The sequence below is a fragment of the Diospyros lotus genome, chromosome 3, assembly GCF_014633365.1.
Source record: "Diospyros lotus cultivar Yz01 chromosome 3, ASM1463336v1, whole genome shotgun sequence".
Taxonomy (NCBI): Eukaryota; Viridiplantae; Streptophyta; class Magnoliopsida; order Ericales; family Ebenaceae; genus Diospyros; species Diospyros lotus.
Window position 1 is genome coordinate 21,702,908 of NC_068340.1, and position 16,252 is coordinate 21,719,159.

The window sequence follows — 16,252 nt, forward strand, 5'->3', positions numbered from 1 at the left end:
GAATGTATCGAGATTATCAAGTGTTGGCAAAAGAATTTCTGATAGGAGGCTGCGAGGCTTTCCTTAAGGTATAAGAATATAAAGCGTAATTTAGCCACGTAAATAGTGCCAGGGATTTAATGGCACATTCAAAGAAAGGTTGGATATTGGATTCCTTCTCAATTAACAATTTAACAATTAGGCATGTCCCCATAACCACATCATATATTCGCTCGCACTGATCAATTTCGAGCAAAAACCGTCCAAATGTTGCAACCTCTCTTAGGCATTCACAACAAACATACATGGATTAACTCAAAAGGAAAATTAAATATTTGAAGGTCTTCCTGAATCCTAACCAATAAATGAAACGAAACACCATTCTGTTCTCTACTGTATGCACAGCACAGGCAAGACGAGGAGAGAAATAAGGAACCCGTTTAATAAGAATATATATATATATATATATATATAATGGATAACCGGAATTCTATATTAAGAACAATAAGCCAACAGAAATGAAAGCAAATGATCAAATATAGAAAAGTAGATTAGGAACAAGCATCAGGAAGATCAAACAAGATTCTCATCGTACTATGACTCCGGATGGCCTGAAAAAGATCGGCTCTCCATCATAGAACCTCGTCTCGTCACTCTCCCTTGCAATTCCCCTACTGAGATGAGCTGTCTCGGATTGCCTTACTTTCAGGTACCTTGTTACTTAGTTCTGCAAAAAAGAGTTGGATATTAATTCAGTATTTAGTTAAAAGAATATTGGATAACAGTGCGAGATCAAGTGAAGCGCTAACCTCTGATTCTGCTGCTGGTTTAGGTTCTTCAGCTTTGGCGTTTTCATCGCCTGCACACATTTATTTATACCCAAGAAGTATTTATGTTGTGAAAATGTGGATGGCGGAGAAGAAAAGGAACTTCTGCCTACTCTTTGGAGCGTTAAAAATTACACTTTTTGCATCTTAAACACCCTTGGAATATCTACTTGAAATTTTTATGCAAGAAAATAATGTCGACAAATCTAGGTTGTGTGATACAAACACCATTTGGATGAAAATTCTAACAGAAATGGTCGCAATTGTCATGTATAAGGCCTTTTCAGCGGATAAATTTGGGAAAGGATGGGAGGAGAACAGAGCCAAATCCAATCCAATAGAATGCTCCCAATAATAAAGCCTCCTGATATGTTTTGTTTCTGGCTATAACTTACCTCCATCCTCAGGCAAATCAGAGGTCCAGAGAGTGAGATTGTCTCTCAAGAGCTGCATGATCAAGGTGCTGTCCTTGTATGATTCCTCACTCAATGTGTCCAACTCAGCAATCGCTTCATCAAAGGCTTGTTTAGCCAAATGGCATGCTCTGCAGATTTAACAATCAATATAAATCAGAAAAAAGGCAATAAAACCTTTTAAACTGGTGCCGCCAGATACAAAAGAAAATAAGAATTCTATACCTCTCAGGAGAGTTCATTATTTCATAGTAGAAAACGGAGAAGTTTAGGGCAAGGCCAAGACGAATTGGGTGTGTTGATGGGAGATCAGTGTTTGCGGTGGCAGAAGCAGCCTGGAAAAGTATCAGCAACACAAAGGCTCATCAAGATGAAGTTACATCAATAGCCAGCACTTGCATCTTGCAATTTTACATGTTAAATGTTATATAATTTAACAATTCTAAATGTTAAGTAATTCATCATGCCTCATAGCCCTTCAATGATTGATCAGCTGCCTCTTTCCTTTCTTGGTCAGTCTTAAACTCAGCTAGATACCGAAAGTAGTCACCTTTCCTGAATGTGCATAATGGGTTAACTTCTAACTTTGAGAAGTGAAGGAAATATCATGATTGAGAAAGTAAAGTAATTGTCACATTCAAAGTTCAAACCCCCATCCCCAGATTCTATCAAAAAAAGGAAAGAAAGAAATCTTAGAAGTTCAAATACATAATTCACTTCACTACTCAAAGTGCACTTCTTCCACAAAGGAAGCTAAAACAGCAAAAGGCAAACTTAAAATTGGTGTTCCCCTTAATTGTAAGAATCTAGCACACCATAAATGCCACTTGCACAAGAGTGGCGTGAAAAAGAATCTTCACCATATTGATCAACAAATTTTCAATTTCCTTGGGAATATATTTGAGGTCATGTCATGAGAGAATTTAGTATATTGCAGGTGAAAAGCATTATCAAGAATCAACTTGGTTGGAATTGTCAGAGTTTACTCATATCAACAATCAACATATAAAAGAATAATACCATTAGCCAACATGACTTACATCTTGTAGTAAAAGACAGTTGCTTCTCCTGTTTTGGAAGAGGGGATAAGGTGCTGGTCAATTATAGCCAGAATGTCACCACAAATCGTTGAGAGCTCATCCTCTACCTTCTGGAGATAGCCCTTAATGAGCTTGACATTGTTCTCATTTCCCTTTGATTCTTCCTTCTGCTCAATTGAAGACATGATACGCCAAGATGCCCTCCTTGCACCTATCACATTCTTGTACCCCACAGAGAGGAGGTTCCTCTCCTCCACAGTCAGCTCCACATCAAGTTTTGCAACCTTCTTCATACAATCAACCATTTCTGTAACAACAGTCAAAGATAAAGGTTCACACATGGTTCTCACTTTAATATAATTGGTCAGCAATTTCCAGCAGCAGATTGCATATCCTTCCCTTTGAGTGCAAAACTCCAATTGCAATGTGTTTACTATATAGTTGCATGTAATGTTCATACCGTTTGTGAGCAACTAAGATTCCATATTTTCCCACAAGTGTTTTAACATATTCTGTGATCTTAATTAAAACCATAAAGATGGAAAGTAATAGGTCTGTATCTATATGATATACAAATGCATTCATTATACGCAAAGGTCCAGTAATTAATACAAAAAGGGATACAATGAAAATATGTTCTCTAAGACAACCAGACAAAAGTTAAGAATATACATTATGACCTTGTGATTATTGTTGTTATTGTACTACTGAATACTGATCAATATTTCAAATCCTTTCTGAAAACAATTTCTGTTTGTGGACTGGAGTGAAGATGAACTCTTCAAAATTTTAAAAAATGTTTCAAGAATGTATTCAAATGGTAATATGTTGTGAAGTACTTTGTAGAAACTATCAGGAAAACTGGTTGCATTTTTCACAGTTTTTAGTATTTCTTAATGCTGTTAAAGTTTACTTTTCCATGATGATATATAATTTTTCTTTCAATTTTTTCAAAAATTATTTACTAACAATAATTTAATATATCATGGAATTACTCTAGTTATTTTTATCAGTATTTTTAAGATTTGAACAAAATTTTTATGTACCATATTTAATCTTATATCACCTTGCATTTCCTCTCGATATTAGTATTGGACCATATTTCCCATTTCTTTCTGTTTTCTGTATTGCATTCAACAGTATATGATGAACAATAACTGAGACATCAAATAAGGAGTGCAAAAATAGATATGAAACAATAAACTTGAAAAACGAAAAGAAGAAGAAAAATACAATAACGCCCATTTCCATCTCTCATTAAATATCAAACAAACAACAAGCTTCACAGATTGATTAAACAAATAACAATCCTCTCTCTCTCTCTCCTCCCTATCGCTTAAGATGAAAAGAAAAGGAGAATTTTTCACTCAATTGAAATAGATGAATCAATGCAACTAAAATTTTTACAATGTTCTCCACCAACTCCTGCTCTGTTTCCATGGAACACAAATACACTCAGTTCAAACAAATTGGGATAGATCTTAGTCATCAGATCAGACTATATTATAGGACCCCAAAAAAAGAAAAATATTCACAAGCGAACAGCAATACAAGCCCAATTCTGATGTCGCTCTGGATGTATAATGCTTATGCAAATCCAGTTTAAACTAAACATAATACCATAATATAAGAACATAATCAAAGCAAACGAAAAATAAACTTGCCAAACCATGTGCACTTGATTCGACACATTCCTACATACATTCAGACGCACACATACAAATACAAATGCACCTATACAAATTAGAGATACCAACTCAAATCAACCTTAACCTACATTACACAAGAACATTCTCATTACATAAATGCAGGTTCAGCTGTTCACTCGCACATATACACATGTAGGTAGATAGTAAGGGTGAGAAAGACCTTCATAGCGTTCGGCCTGTTCGGCGAGCTTGGCCAAGTAAACCTGAGATTCTCTCTCCTTCTCGGTTGACATTGTTGATTGAGTCGGTGAGGCCAGAGAGATCGAAGAGGAACAAAATTGAATTAAACGAACGAATCTCCAAGACGAAGATTAGCAGAGACGCTATTTCTACTTTTCACAGAGAGAGAGAGAGAGAGGGGAGAGCGAAGGAATTGAAGGTTGAGAAATGGAGGGGCGATTTGCGTGATGTATGTATATAATATATATATATATATATATATATAAAAAGAGTCAAAGACGAGAGAGTTTTGGAAGGAAGACCGGATCTGGGCCGTTGGATGTGGCTAGACAATTTTGAAATTTGAGAAAAATGGAATATATATTTATTATATCCTATTTTTGGATATATGGTGCCCGGAAATGGTGGAATCATAATTAGGCAGAGCAGAGGCCACTCAAAAGGCAAAAAGAAAAAGGTGAATGCTTCATTGAATTGAATTAAAAAGTCAGAATACAGGTGGGGAATTATTTTTGTCTCACCCTCACTTAATCAAAATCAAAATAAAGGTATGGTTTATTATTCATCATGAGAAAAGATAAGATTCTTTTATTTTTATAAACATTATTATTCAACTATGTATTGATTCAACAAATATACAAATATCATGAATATAATGTATAAACTTCATATATAAATAATAATTTCCCATCCACCACTATGATGTATTTAAAAATATAACTAAATTATAATATCATTTAATTAATATAATAATATGATATCATAATTATATTAAATATTTTCTGAATAAATAATTAGTTATAAAAAATTTTGTAGAAGATCAAATTAAACACCCACCCTAACCTTGTACCTAAGATATATGGTGTCAAAAAACTCTTTTAAGTCAATATAATGTTTGTTGTTGACGGTTAACTTAATATCATTTCACCTATAAAGTTTATCTTATCTTTTTAAATTAAATGGTTAAATTTTAAGATTCAAAATTTGGATTTTTGCTATGGAAATCCCTATAGTATTGTCAATGTGGGATTTATTGATGATATTTTTTTTTTCAGTTCTAGTTGACTTGTACTTACACTAGCTTTTAATTAGTTTGATGTTAATTGTAATGTTTTCATCTAAAATAATATACCAAATATTCCTTAATGTATTAAAGGAGAATAGAAGAAAAAGTATCGAATATTTGTAAATAACTTCTTGTTACTTTTTTTGGGGGGGGGTAAAAAAGTGTCCACAATTTAAACTTATGAAAGTTGTTGTTATCAAAATCTAAAGGTTGCTTTGACTACACTTTCCTTTTCTCTTTTTATTTTTATATATTTAAAATTTTATACACAATTTTCTTTTCTGTTCACCAAAATTTAGAAAAAAATAAAATAAAAATAAAATTACCATCAAACGAGCCTTAAACTTATGATCAATGGTCGTAAAAAGATTAACTGTTACTACAAGGCTCTTGCTAGATTAATTAATAGTTTTAAAATTTTGACAAGCGTGCAATTAGTTTAATGATAGTGTTTGTTACATAATAAGCGAAATTTATTTAAAAACATTAAAAAGATCCAAGTCTCCTCTCTTTTTTATTTTTTTTATAGAATGGCCATACCTTCAGCCGACTACTTCCTAAAATCACCCTTTTAACTTTCAAAATTCTAGACACACTGTCCCACACACGAGCATTATTATTATTATTATTATTATAGCTTTGTTCAGAAACACGAAAAAAAGACAATAGACAAAAGACCTTGTTTCTTGCAATAAAAATGTCCAGAAGACAGCAAAACAAATGTCTTCAACAATTGACACTCGCTACCAGTAGACCTTTCAATCTTTTTGACTCCTTATTGATACAATAAATAGAGCACAAAAAATATTGCTCTCCCTCTTCCTCTTGTGCTAACAAAATCTGACTGAACTGCAATATAGACCTCAAAAGTGCTAAAATACAAGGAGAAATCACATAACCTTTAAAGTTTTCACGAGTCCGATATCACATGGTTCTTCTCTCTTTAAGCAGAACCTAGTTCTCTGTTCAAGTAATCCAGAAACATCCTCTTCGCGCTCTCTGCATCAGAGGGTGGCGGTGGACCGCTTAAGCTTGTTTGCCCCGTCAATTTTATGAAAGTTCTCCGTAGCCTACGCAGCTCGGGCAACCCAATTGTTCTCGAGATATTGATAGTTGGTAAGCCCTGGCTGAGCGTAATTCCAGTCATGGGGCCTCCAATTGTTTGTGATTGTGCTTCCACAATAGCAGTAATGACTTCCTGGGTCGCTCTGTCTATCTCATAAAGAGAATTTGCCTCAGAAGTTCGTGCAGTTTGGGTTGCAATTGTAGGCTGCAAAACTTTAACATCCCTTGTTTTTGAGTCCACTTTTTTCGTGAGGTACAAGACAGCATCTAAGATGGCTGGACTCGAACTCTCTATGCCATCCCTAGATGGCCACAACTCAAACAAAGGGAAATCCCACCGATTTCTTCTATCTGGTTTCTCAAACCTTCTAACCAGATCTTCAAATATCTTATCATCATAAGAGGCCTCCCCTCTCTCCTTGCGTTCTGCATTCCATTTTCTACAATGGTTCTCTTCAACATCACAATAAAGGACGCAATACCTTATTCCTGCAGCTCGGGCCAAGCACCATAATTCATATCTGTAACCCTTTATGCTGTTTAAAGAATCAACTATCACAATATTGTCCTTTGACAAGGACCTATCAACTTCAGACCTTAGGACTCCTCTTAAATTCTTCTCTGCAGGCATATCAGCATAGCTTTGGTTTCGATCAAGGTGAAAGGAAGTTTCATCAATGATTCGGACTGATGGTTTGAGTTCTGTGCCTTTAAGAGCCTCAGCTAAGCATACTGCAGATGTTGATTTTCCACCGCACGGTTGCCCACAGATTACAACCAATGCCATTTGAATAGGACAATACTTAACTTTCTGGGGCTCCTAGCTTTTCCAATCTTAAAACCTAGATAAAGTCTGTCAAATAGCATCCTGTAAATCAGAAACTTATAATTCTAGAGCCAGACAACAAGATTTGAAATGATATACAAGAGTAACATTCACTACAAAAGGAATTCAACTGACATCCACTGATTAACCCATGAAATTTTATGCATCTACTGAAAAAAGAAAAGGAGACATGCAAAAGATAATCTGTGGCATTTAAGGGAGAACAAGAAATCAAATAAGGCTACAAGAATGAATTGTAACTGATAACTTGGCTCTCTCTCTCTCTCTCTCTTTTGGTGCCTCCTCATCCCCCCCCACCCTCTCTCTCTCTCTAACTTGGTGCTTCCTCATCCCCCCCCCCCCCTCTCTCTCTCTAACTTGGTGGTGCTTCCTCAATCCCCCCCCTCTTTTCTTTTCTTTTTAATACACATGCTTCTTAAAATTTTCACTCCTTGAGTCGCTATAGAAATTAGGCATGGCAATGAAAAGGGTATGGGTAGGGGACCCCTCCCCCTGTTCCCTTACCTGAATCTCTATTGTATACCTGGTAAATTTCATTTTAATAAATTTCTAGTTTAAATAACTTCACAACAATTTCATAATGCAAACAACAATAATTTAAATTGTAAGCAAAAGTACAAGCAAATCAAAATGAAAATACAAAGTAGCAACAGGGAAAGCACAACAATACAAGAAGGACCAGAAGAAGGATTTGTGGAACAAAAAGAAACGGGAAGAATATAAATGTTATTATGTGTATGTTCTATGCATGAAGAAAATGCATGTATTGATTGGAACATTCTACATCCAAAAGGAGGATTAGGTTTTCTTCTAAGGTATTTGTTAATGAGTGTTCAAAACTTATCAAACATACAGAGGCCAGTACATACAAGTGGAAGGATGACTCTTTACAAAAGCCATAGAAATCAACTCTCAACTCCCTCTCTCAAAACAAGATTCAATAGACCTGAGAATAGAGCATGAAATGGACCAAATCTATGATGCAAGACAACTAATTCTAGACCCAAAAACAATCAAAATAGGAGTTCACAATTCCATTAATAAACCAACTTGACACACCACAAACTGTAAATGTAGTTTTTAGACTTAACCACTGAATTCACTACCCTAACGATTCTAACTTTCACCAAATTTTATATTCCCTATAAACAACAAATGACTCACAAGGATGCAAAATTCACATTCCCAAATAAAGATGCAAACGAATTAATCTCTAATTTAAGTTATAGCACAAAACATATACAGATAAGAAAATCCATAAACAAAGAACAAATAAGAAATTAACAAAATGCCTCTTGGGATCTCCAGAAAACAAAATCCAGATGAGAGATTTAAGTGGTTAGGAGCCCCTAAGAATCTGAATTCCACAAGATGAATGTTTGTAAGCATAGATATTGCTAGAGTGATGTAGACATCATTATAGGAAGAGGGGTTGTGTCTATGTGTATTGCATTTGGGTGATTTGAAGATCCTATTGGGATAAAATCCAAGTGATTCTTAAGAAAATTTTGGACTTTTTCCCATCTAGGTGTTTCTATCTCTTGTTGTACCTGTGACACAGGTAAGAGTAGAGGGAAGTTTGCCATTTTTGTTTTCAAGCTTCCTTCAGTTTGGCAAATCAGCACCTGCAAATTGACAATTCCCTCAGTTCGACAAGTTGGCAATAGTGGTGATTCCCTTCAGACTAGCAAGTTTAGGGTTTGCAATATGTTAGTATAATGGGGATGGGGGTGGCATCTAAAATGAAAAAGGAAAATTACACATGATATCCGTTAGTTAAGATAATTGCAAGAATTACTTATGACGTTTGAGAAAATGTAACAAGTACCCTTGAGGTTTCATGCTATGTTACAATTTTCTCCTTGTTGTTAGTTAACTTCATTAAGCATTATAAAATGAACAAATCGTCCTTATACATAAAACCTCTTTCTCTTGTATTCTCCTCATTGCCCTTTCTCTCTCCACTCCCTCGCACAACTACTCTCTTCACCGTTGACCTCCCTCATTTCCCTTAAAATCAAGCTAGGATCTTGGACTACTAAGAGATATTTAAAATATTTGCTCGGTACAAGCAAAGGGTCGGGAATGGGTGTCCCCAACCTATTTATCTACTTATATATTATAAATTTCTAATTTCTAATTTACATTTGGATAAATTGTACATACCACCCCGAAGGCTTTGTTGGAATTTTAGAGACATTGGTAGCTATCAAGTTAACGAACAAAAGCTGAAAAAAAAAACATGAATGTGAAAGGTTGTAATCTCATTTTTATTATTCATATCATCATGCCTTTAAATAGGCAATACATGTCAATTGAATAACAAGAAAATAAGATTTATTGTTGGATTTAAATTTAAAAAACGAAATTATCTTAACCCACTAAATCAGTAAACAGAATTTTGACCCAATCAATCCACTAAATCAGTAAACAGATTTTTTGACCCAATCAACCCACTAAATCAGCAATTTTGAATCAATATTCAACATTCCTCCTTGATTCAAAGTTGCAAAACTTCAACTTTGTATGGAGCACTTCTCTCCAAATTTCTTCCCAATTGTAAAGCACTTCTCTTCACTTCTTGATGCACTTCTCATCACAATCAATACTTCCTTCAAATGTTAAAAAAAAAAAAAAAAACAATTCAATTTCTTGGAGCACTTCTCTCCAAAAAATTCTTCTTGGTGCACTTCTTACCAACTAAAAGAGCGTTTCCTCTTCAATTGCCCCTTCAATCGCCTTCACTGTACTTGCTTGTTCTTTCAAGTTAAATCTGCAATCTTTTTTCAAATGCCCAAATCTTTTACACTGGAAGCATTGAGGCTTCCCCTTGTGCCAACAATCTTTCTCTTCATGACCAAGTTTTTTGCAATGGTCACATTCTGGAATTTTTCCTTTCTTCTTTGACGATGAACTCTTGGCAAGATAAGCTCCTTCCACCGTCTTTTCACTTTCTTCATTTCTCATAATCCTTCTTTGCTCCTGAGCTTGCAAGGCTCCGATTAATTCTGCCAATGTAATTTGGCTAATATCCCTTGAATCTTCAAGGGAGGAGATTTTTGCCTCAAACCTCTCAGGTAGACTTATCAAGACTTTCTCTACGATCCTGCTGTCAGGTAGCTCTTCTCCCATAAGTCTGATTTTATTTACCACCGTCATTAGTTTTTCAGAGAACTCTTGGATTGTATCCTTTTCATTCATTCTAAGGATCTCAAAATTTCTTTTGAGATTCAACACTTGTATTCTCTTCGTTCTAGCATTCCCTTGATATAGCTCTTTCAATATATCCCATGCTTCCTTAGCCGTTTCACACGCCATGATTCTTGAGAAAATTGATTCGGAGACAGCAGCGTGTATTTGAGATAAAGCCCTCGGTGCTTTAGCTTCTGCTTCTTCATGAGCTCTGATTTGATTGAGCGTAGGATTGTTGCCAAGCGGAGGTATCTCCCTTTCACTTTCGACCCACTGCCATAAACTAAGACCTCTCAAATGAGCTTTCATTTTGACAGCCCATACTTGATAATTTTCTCCATCAAAAACTGGTGGTGAAAGAGATGACATGTTGGTGGAAGCCATAGAAATAAGAAGGCGTTGATGGGTTCTCTCTCACAGACCCCTTAAGATCATTGAATGCTCTGATACCACTGTTGGAATTTTAGAGACATTGGTAGCTATCAAGTTAACGAACAAAAGCTGAAAAAAAAAACATGAATGTGAAAGGTTGTAATCTCACTTTTATTATTCATATCATCATGCCTTTAAATAGGCAATACATGTCAATTGAATAACAAGAAAATAAGATTTATTGTTGGATTTAAATTTAAAAAACGAAATTATCTTAACCCACTAAATCAGTAAACAGAATTTTGACCCAATCAATCCACTAAATCAGTAAACAGATTTTTTGACCCAATCAACCCACTAAATCAGCAATTTTGAATCAATATTCAACAGGCTTGGCATGATTGCAAGGAATACCCCTCACCTTTTGAAAATAACAAAAAGTACCCTTTTGTTAGTCAGATGTCATGTAAACCTCAAGGGTACTTGTTACATTTTCTCAAACATCAAAAGTAATTTTTGCAATTATCTCAACTAACGAATATCACATGTAATTTTTCCTTTTTATTTTAGATACCTCCCCCACCCCCATTATACTAACATATTGCAAACCTAAACTTGCTAGTCTTAAGGGAATCACTGTCATTGCCGACTCGTCGAACTGAAGGAATTGTCAATTCACAAGTGTTGAATTGCTTGGCTGAAGGAAGCTTGAAAACAAAACGGCAAACTTCCCTCTACTCTTACCTGTGCTGCAAGTAAAAGAAGAGATAGAAACACCTAGACGAGAAAAAGTCCAAAATCTTCTTAAGAATCACTTGGATTTTATACCAATAAGATATTCAAATAACCCGAATGCAATACACATGGACACAACCTATGATGTCTGCATCACTCTAACAATATCTATGCTTTACTAACATTCATCTTAAAATCCAAATCTGTGGAATTCATATTCTCGGGGGCTCCTAAACACCTCATCTCACATCTGGGTTTTGTTTTTAGAGATCCTGAGGCATTTTGTTAATTTCTAATTCATTCTTTGTTTATGCATACACTGGGATTAAATATCCCTCAAAGGACAAGTAAATGGGTTTTTCACTTCTCCTTGTCCAGCCACATGTTTCTAAGAGGCTGTTTGGCTTAGCGGTTTGACCGCTTTTAAGTTGCTTATGCAGCGTATAAGCTATATGGCGTTTTATTATGAAGTGTTTGGCAATAACAATCAGCTGAAACGCTATGTAGCTTAAAAGCGATTGCAATAGCGTTTTACAAAAGCTGGTGCCCCCAGCTTTAACAAAAAACGCTACACAGTTGACCGACGAAAATACTATTCTGCCCTCAAGTTACATCTACTTCTCCTTCTTTGCTCTCTTCTCCCATTATCTTCCCTTTGCTTTTGGCCATTATTGTTACTGTCGCCGTCGCCCCTCCTCCAGATCCGCAGCCACCATCGTCCAACTGGGCTGCCGCAAGCTGCCGTCGGGTTGGTGGGTCGCGCCATCGCGCAACCATCGGCCGTCGGCCATCGGCCGCTGTTCTTCTCTTTCTTCTCACTGCGTGCAGGTGCAGCGTATATATATATATTATATGTTATATGTATATATATAACATATATAATATATAATAATATTATATTAATATATTTTTAATAATTATGCATAATTTATTAACATTTAATAATAAAATTTTACATCATTTAATATCATGTCTATTTTAGTTTTGTATCAAATTTTAATAACTTATCAACTCTTTCAAACCAAATACATAAATATTAATTGATAATTTAAAAAAACACATTTATCCAAATACATTATTAACTTAAACGGTACCTAACTTTTAACTTGAAAGCTAAATAGCTTAAAAGCTATGAAAAAAATGGGTAAGCCAAACAGCCTCTAAAACTAGTCCAGGATCCTAGCTTCTATAATTTGACCCATTGGCTAGATTAATGAAAGTCCAAACCAGTAACAGGTGATTTGATTCAACATGAACAACAAGCAAGAGGTGATCTTATTACATAAATAGTTGATAACAAACCCTAATCAAAGAAAAAAAAAACAAAATCACACAGAACAGATCTTAGAAGAACAAAAAAAGATTTGAGAGTGTAGATATACCGAGCAAATGAGGAAGAGTTTAGATACAAAGAGAATGAAGATGACAGAGCAGTACAGTGGCTGGCGGAGGCTCGCGGTGACGGAGATGGTGGCGTTGGACTGAGCGAAGAAAGGAGAGGAGGAAGATCATCGGCGGTCCCGGAGATGGAAGCGTCGGGCTAAGCGGAGAAATGGAGGGCAGGAAGATCGTCGGCGGTCCCTCGGATGGAGGGGTCGGGTTGATCCGAGAACAGAGAAGTGTCGGAGATGGTCGGCGGTAGCACAAGTCGGTCTGAGATGGCGGTACCGGTGGCTGGAAACCCTAGTCCCCTGCTTTGCGATTTCAGAGAGAGAGAGAGAGAGCGGTGAGTGGCTAATGGGCTTTGGGCATTCTCTTCTCTTAATTCGCAGGTCTGTTTAAATCTGATTTATTTAATAAATTTGGCCTTAACAAATTTAATTTGAAATCATTATAAATAAATTTGAGTTTAGAGCGAACTGAATTCAGGTTAAATCGAACTCATTGACAAGTCTACGCCATGTTTGTTTTCAATAGACAAACTAAGTTGCGTTATCTTTATTATTTTTAAGTTATTTTTAATTTTTAATTTTTTAAAATAATAAAAACGTGTTCTCTTTATTATTTTTAAAAATATATTTTCGAAAACAAAAAATATATTATAAGAAAAACTCAAAACAACAAAAAATTATTTTGAATATTTTCATCTAAAATAAACTCTAAACTCAAAACACATTTATTTATTCATATTTTATTATTATAATGAAAAAATATTATAAAATTCATTAACTTTAAAATATATATATTTTTTAATAATATATTAACATTAAATATTTATAATTTACTTAATAATCAAATTTATTGAATAAAATATCATTAAAAAAATATTTTCAAAATTTTAAAAAGAACGTATTTTCTAATTTTCTATTTTAAAAAATAATTTTTCAAAATGACAAAGAGAACGCATTTTCAATTTTCTAAAAATAAACTACCAAAACATAAAATTGAAAATAAATTCAAAACTCAAAACTAAAAATTAAAAAACAAAAAGGATACAGCTTAAATCTTTCAAAATACCAAGTGTTTCTTTGGGTGCCAAAGAATAATTATACAAATTTATTCAAATTAAGGATAATATTAATTTTAACAAAAATAATAAGCTGTACAGTAAAATTAATAAAAATTAATAGGAGTAATAAAATAAGTTTTCAATAGGTTAAACATCATTAGCAAATTTTATAAATCCAAAACGGTCAAACATCAAAAGCAGGTATTCATATAGAATACAGAATATATATATATATATTTCATTTTCTAATGCTATTAAATGCCTATTCTTTTCCACTTGTTCAAATGTTTATGTAAATGTTTTATACTTGATGTGTCAAAAGTTTACAAAAAAAAACAAAAAAATTCAAAAGTCTAAAGTATTATTTTGGGACTAAAAATGGTATTCAAAAACTATTCAAAAGTCTAAAGTATTGTTTTATACTATTATTTTGTTTTCAATAGTATTAAATGTTTCTCGAATAAGTGAAATTTCTCCATGAGACATGATTTCAAATAAATCATAAATAAAATAATTCTGACATTTAAAAATTCTTTTGAGAGTTTCATGAAAATGATAAATATTATCTATAAAAATTTTAATTCTAGTGAATCACGAAATACCAAGAATATTTATTACAAAATCTCATACTTTTCTATAAAGAAATGTTGCTCTCATTCCAAAAGTATACGTTTTTTAAACAGATTTTAATATTACATTTAAATCTTGGGCTATTAGCACCAAAAAATCAAATGTTTTCGATTTTGGCAATTTTATCCAATGCTTTCAATTTTGGCAAAAAGAACCCAATTTCTGAAATTAGTTGCAATTTTAGCCAATGCTGAAATTAATTTTAACCGGCGTGTGGTTTTGCTCCACTTGGCATTTAATTTATTTTTTAATTTTTTTCTTTATTTTCTAAAAAAAAAATGATCTCACTAACATATACACCAACATATATGTATACACACATAGAGCAATATATATATATATATATATACACACACACACAACAACATATATACACACAGATTAATATATATATATACATACAGAAAAAGTTTGATCGGAGAAATCCGATAATGAAGGCCATATAAGTTCGATAATGAAGGCTGGAATAGTTCGATCAGAAAAGCCTGATCGGAGAAGTCTGATAATGAAGGCTGGAAAAGCTTGATTAGAAAAGTTCGATCAAAAAAACCCGATCGAAAAAGTCCGATCGGAGAAGTCTGATAATGAAGGCTGGAAAAGTCTGATAAAAAAAAATCCGATTGAAAAAATCCGATCAAAAAAACCCGATCGAAAAAGTTCGATCGAAAAAGCCCGTTCAGAAAAGTCCGATAGGAGAAGTTCGATAATAAAAGGCATAGAAGTTTGATAATGAAGGTTGGAAAAGTCCGATCGAAAAAGTCCAATTGAAAAAGTCCGATAATAAAAGCTGTAAAAGTCTGATTCAAGAAATTCAATCGGAGAATTTCGATCGGATTTCATTGGATTTCTCTGATAAAGGTCGTTGAACTTCATTATCGATTTCTCTCTTTCACCCTCTCTCCCTCCTGCCAGAGCCGTCGTCACCCCCCTACCACTGCTCAATCAGTCATCTGTCGCCCTTCTTGTCGTTGGCCACTGTATATACTATATATATTGTTGTGTGTATATATATGTTGTTGTGTGTGTATATGTTTATATATATAAATGTTGTTATGTGTAAATATTTATGTATGTGTGTATATATATATATGTTGTTGTGTGTGTATATAAATATATGTTGTTGTATGAGTATATATATATATATATATGTTGTTATGTGTGTGTATATATGTGCAGAGAAGAGAAGAGAGAGCATTTTTCTTTGAAAAATAATGAAAAAAAATAAAAAATAAATTAAACGCCAAGTGGTATGCCACTTGGGTAAAGCCACACATCGATCAAAATTGATTTCAATATTGGCTAAAATTGCAACTAATTTAAAAAATTTGACTCCAAAATTGAAAGCATTGGATAAAATTGTCAAAACTCGAAAACATTTGACTTTTTGGTGCTAATAGCCCTTAAATCTTTAGTGAAGTTTAGTGTCTAACTTAAATAGGAGTGTGCATTCGATTATAATTGAACCAAACCGACGAACTTTAGCTAACCGAATCTAGGCCTATAATCAAATTGATACACTAACCGAAATCGAAATAATCGAATTTGGATTTTCTATAACCGAACCGAAATCTTTGCCAGAAAATCGAATCGAACCGAACCGCTTAACACAATAACTGACCTAACCGAAATCGATCACCAAAAATTGACTATAACCGATATACTAAATCGAAGAAACCAAATTCAAATACAAGAAGCCTGCTGGCTGCTGCCAACCTACTATTATCTATCTCTAAATTTAAACCCATTAA

General features: G+C 34.0%; 2 protein-coding genes across 6 annotated transcripts; both read right to left on the reverse strand.

The window, feature by feature from the left end:
• Positions 1-418: 418 nt before the first annotated feature.
• LOC127797226 (14-3-3-like protein GF14 iota) lies at positions 419-4,573 on the reverse strand. The gene is made up of 7 exons (XM_052329919.1): positions 4,129-4,573; positions 2,260-2,566; positions 1,687-1,774; positions 1,445-1,554; positions 1,202-1,350; positions 789-838; positions 419-706 (listed from the first exon to the last, which is right to left on the reverse strand). Exons 1-7 carry the CDS (start codon positions 4,199-4,201, stop codon positions 701-703), a joined length of 783 nt encoding a protein of 260 aa, XP_052185879.1. The 5' UTR covers positions 4,202-4,573; the 3' UTR covers positions 419-700.
• Positions 4,574-5,880: 1,307 nt separating this feature from the next.
• On the reverse strand, positions 5,881-13,345 carry LOC127797225 (protein KTI12 homolog). Of its 5 annotated transcripts, none has more exons than XM_052329917.1 (2): positions 12,863-13,190; positions 5,881-7,132 (listed from the first exon to the last, which is right to left on the reverse strand). In XM_052329917.1, the coding sequence occupies exon 2, from the start codon at positions 7,064-7,066 to the stop codon at positions 6,158-6,160; it is 909 nt and encodes a 302-aa protein (XP_052185877.1). In that variant the 5' UTR covers positions 7,067-7,132; positions 12,863-13,190; the 3' UTR covers positions 5,881-6,157. The 5 variants fall into 5 exon arrangements, 4 of the variants coding, with proteins under 4 accessions (XP_052185877.1, XP_052185875.1, XP_052185876.1 ...); XM_052329915.1 differs by having other exon boundaries at positions 12,808-13,190; XM_052329916.1 differs by having other exon boundaries at positions 5,881-7,147; positions 12,808-13,190.
• Positions 13,346-16,252: the final 2,907 nt, after the last annotated feature.

Bases quoted from the DNA above. Each gene is read 5' to 3' on its own strand.
- LOC127797226 (XM_052329919.1), bottom strand. From the start codon at position 4,201: ATGTCAACCGAGAAGGAGAGAGAATCTCAGGTTTACTTGGCCAAGCTC. The intron at 1,775-2,259 runs GTAAGTCATGTT...ATGCACATTCAG, and splicing joins ACTGTCTTTTACTACAAGAT to GAAAGGTGACTACTTTCGGT. The intron at 839-1,201 runs GTAAGTTATAGC...AAATGTGTGCAG, and splicing joins TGATTTGCCTGAGGATGGAG to GCGATGAAAACGCCAAAGCT.
- LOC127797225 (XM_052329917.1), bottom strand. From the start codon at position 7,066: ATGGCATTGGTTGTAATCTGTGGGCAACCGTGCGGTGGAAAATCAACA.